This window comes from Pyxicephalus adspersus, chromosome 8 (assembly GCF_032062135.1).
Source record: "Pyxicephalus adspersus chromosome 8, UCB_Pads_2.0, whole genome shotgun sequence".
NCBI lineage: Eukaryota > Metazoa > Chordata > Amphibia > Anura > Pyxicephalidae > Pyxicephalus > Pyxicephalus adspersus.
In genome coordinates, this window is record NC_092865.1 from 30,369,483 (window position 1) to 30,373,652 (window position 4,170).

At 35.5% G+C, this 4,170-nt stretch overlaps 1 protein-coding gene across 2 annotated transcripts in view; it reads right to left on the bottom strand.

The window, feature by feature from the left end:
* Positions 1–4,170, bottom strand: part of PKN2 (protein kinase N2) — a 69,542-nt gene that overhangs the window by 22,644 nt on the left and 42,728 nt on the right. For both annotated transcript variants that reach the window (XR_011921926.1, XM_072419915.1), the window contains exons 3-5: positions 2,059–2,213; positions 883–1,003; positions 287–432 (exon numbers count right to left, since the gene is read on the bottom strand). Coding sequence is in view for 1 of the 2 variants with exons in the window: in XM_072419915.1 (XP_072276016.1) it covers positions 287–432; positions 883–1,003; positions 2,059–2,213 (422 nt within the window). In the remaining variant the exon portion in view is untranslated. The remainder of the gene's footprint in view (positions 1–286; positions 433–882; positions 1,004–2,058; positions 2,214–4,170) is intronic.

Consider the following 4,170-nt stretch of genomic DNA (forward strand, 5'->3'; position numbering starts at 1 on the left):
TATATTTTGAAGAGTTTGTTGTGGTTTTTGACACTGGACAACTTCTTCACATCAAAGCAGCAAGAATAAAGATATGGCCTGTGTGAATGTTTATTTATTGCTTTTCAAGAAAATGTAAAAATATTTATGGCTATAGTCTTGCAGTTTAACAAGACCCCATGCCATACAACATGTTCTTGCTAAAACAAAAGGAGTGTTGGAAAATCCTTAAAGTTTCTCATATACTTTACTAGAATTATGCTTTTCCACTGTTTTATAATTTTGCCATATAACAATGAACACTTACTTCTAAGAGGGCTTTCCTGTCTGTAACCTTCCCAGAGCCAAGCAACTTCATTACATTTTTTGCACCTTCTGCCACTGCAAATTCTATCCTGAAATGGTGTCGCAATTCTTCCATTCGGAGCTCAAGTGGACTAATCACAGGTTTTGCTGCAAGACAGACAACGCACATCAACCATAAGCTGCTCTTAAAAGGGTATTAGAAGCGGTCAAAAAAAAATTACACAAGCTGTACTATATACAGGACAGTAAGTTGACTTCCCCAAAAATGCTACAATCGAGGTAAAAAAAAAAAGAAAAACAAAAAATAATCAAGTACAGACGAAGCATTTTATGTTGACCAAAGTTATCCGTATTAGAAAATAAAAGATTAGCTTTGAGTAGGTTAGCTCTAGATATACTAGGTAGGGTAAGTTCAGATACGCAATACACGCCAACTAAAAAATAGTTTAAAATTTATTGGCCATGAGCAACTATTAGTTGTGCAATTGCTTTCTTTTTACAATAACAATTTTCATTCTTAGCGCACTAATATATCTACTATATGTGTTTGCTGTACAAAATAGAATATGGAAAACATGTTTTATTTTAAATTTTTACCATTATCAAAAGACATTTCATTGGTCTGCTGCATTGCCTGAAGAATCTGCATACGTATTACTTCTATTTTTGTTTTGCTGTCTTGTAACATTTGCTGGGCAGTCCCAAGCAGCTTTCTATCCTGTAAAAACAAGTGATTTTAAGAATTAAAGAAAACAAATTAAATACAAATTAAGTCCAAAATCAAACTGGATACTATGAAGAATATAAGCCATGTTGACTGGATACCACAGAATTTATACTGAAGGTGGTCACAAGGACTGCTCGAGTATTGAATCCTTTATACTAGTGTTTCTCAACCAGGATTCTGTGAAACCCTAGGGGTTTAACCAGGGGATGCTTGGAGATCCTTGAGTAATTTGTGACTCTCCGGTTAGTTTAAATCGACACACCAATGACTATTTTTGGCTACCTTCCTAGTATCGAAACACTGATGTACTATGAGCTGTGAATAAGGTATACGTAGCACGGATTCCCTAAGACCTGAAAGTTATTTAAATGGAATTTAAAAGGTTGACAAAACACTGCTTTATCCTAATACTTCATTATACACTATGGCACAATAGTACAATCAAATGTATGTTTGTTAGACATATTTTCATAAAGAATACCTAGGTGTTTTCACTAATTTAGTATTAGTGTTATAATATTGCAGTTGAAGCTCCACCTACTATATAAATTTTCGTTTACCTCTTTACAAAATATACCATATATGTCAGAGATACATTATACAATATTGATATTTTGGAACATACAACAAATGTGTTTAAGGTAAAGACAAAAAAATCATAGATGGATGAGACCCACAAAACAAATACAGGTAAACTTTTTAGACTATATAAAAACAGTGAACATTAGGAGGCTAATTTCAATTCAAACAGATGACACAAGACGCCTATTTGTTCCAACCTGCCCTAATAAAAAGCAAAATGGGCATGTGAAATATCCTATTCATGGAGGCTCTATGCTATCTAAAATTTAAGGCACAAGGTAAATATTACATTCCACATGAAAGTTCCAATAAGTTGGAATAAAAGGCTAGTACAAATCTGTAACCTAAAATAACTGGCAAATATCAGTGGCTTTTACTATTTTATCACTGAATGTTGCAATGGAGAAACGTGTTCTCCCTTCTGGAGGCCAAAGGAAAACCTAATTCCTCAAACCTCTACTTACTTTTGAGGGACCATTAGAATAGGTCTGTATCATGTTCTCTGCTCCCTGCTTCACTTTCAGCTCAATGTCTAACTGCTTCTGCAAAGCTATTAGCCTTCCATTGTGCGCAGATGAGCCGGAGTCACTTTTCGGAGTGTCTGGTGTCTTGGGACAATCTGGAAATGTCAAACAAATTTTTGTTGATTACAAAGAGGTGGTTTACAGATTCAGTGTTAAAATGTTATTGTGTCAAACCCAAAGGGCAATAAAGAGGTTAATAAATTAACTAGTGGGTAGAATCTTAAGGAAAAAAAGAAGGCAAATGAAAACCCAATGAGTAGAAAGTAAACGTGTTCAATGACCTGTGACACGATATGTCCTTTTAGAACCAGTTGCTTTGTTTACAACAACTTTAACAAAAGTAAGAAAAAGATAAAGTCAAAGGCAATCAATAGAAAGTTAAACAAGCAGCAGGCTGCATATTAGTATATTCAGAGTAAAGGTAAGCTCTGCCTTGCACAAAAGGTAAGCTGAAGGTCAATTAGTGGCTAGACAACTTTTAATAAATGTGAAAACATAAAACCAAAGGACAGTCAAGCATACATAAAACAGTACGCCACACAGAATCAAAATAACAGACAACAGCATGAGCTTGGTACACAGGAAAATAGAAAGATATTTGTAAGTGGCCCTGTACAGCCCAGAGAGCAGTGATTTCACAAAGGTGTGACTGTTCACTTACAGATAAAAATTGATGACTAAAATGTAATACCATGTACTTGCTTCTCCAAAGTTTCCATTTGCACCGCCTAATAAAGCTCAGAGCAGACCAGTGGACTTGTGGCTGTACAAATGTGGCCAAATTGAACATATAGGCCCTTGTTACTTCTGTATTTAATTGTGAGGACAGAAAAGGCTCCACAAAGCCCACATAGAAGAGTCAGCATGTGGTCGGTTTCTAATCATCTAAACCAAAAATGGCTCAGCCGTATTCATCAAAAGAGGACATGTGGAGGTTTCTGAAAATTAACACTACATTTTATGACTTAACACTATTGGTTTTATTTGTCCTTTTTCTCTTTTTTTCTATTTCAGAAATGTAGCTTGTGAAATACGATAACCTCTAAGAAAAACATAAACGCAACTTGTGCTTAATCAAATGTAAATTGCTCTCTTGCAATGGCACTTTGCAGTATTTTCAGTTTCATAAAATAAAAAAACCTTAAGTGCCAATTAAGCACTTAATCTGTTCGCACCAGTGGTTTGAAAGTTCAACTAATGACCAGCGGAACCAGAAAACCTCAACAAGCACAAATGGTAAGAAAACAATGTGAAAAAATTGTATTCACCCAAAGTGAGGGCAATTAAAATTGATTTAACATTGTGTTTGTCTGCATATCATGAGCACACTTAGATCTTCATGAGTAAGGCTGCGTACACACATTCAAAATTTGTCGTTGGAAAAGCTCTTTCTTGATACTTTCCAACCACAAAAGACTGAACAAGCTCCCTTTTTAATGTACAGCGCTGCGCAATATGTAGTTATTCTCCATAATATTAATGGAAAAGGGGGAACAGAGCGGCACCTCGCTGCACTCTCTCCCCTTCACTTGTATTATGACCATTCTTGGATCCGCCAGGACAGATCCATGAGCAACGTCAGACGAGCGCTATACACATGCCTGATTCTCAAATGATACTAGCACTGAGGCGATTATCGGAGGAGAATCATCTGATGTGTGTATGTAGCCGAATACATTATATTAGAAAAGCCGCAGCAGTACACATCTTTTACAGTTTCAAAAATGAAGTAAATACCTTAATCGAGATAAATAATACAATGCAGTTTTATAAATGCAGGATAAGGGATAATTATATTCTTTCATCTATAAAGATGGTTTTTAGATAATATAGATATACATGTAAAATAGATTAATGTAAATGCATTAATAAAACCATTTAGATCAATAGACTAATTATAAATGGCAGCAAGATTGAGGCCCCCTGATCACCCAGACAGGCTCCACCTGATAACAGTCAGCAAGTCTAATGACTTAAAACCCTGGGAAATTTAGGTGGCCCTTTCAATAAGATTACCTAAGCTGCCACTGCCGACATTGTTCTAAAATATTC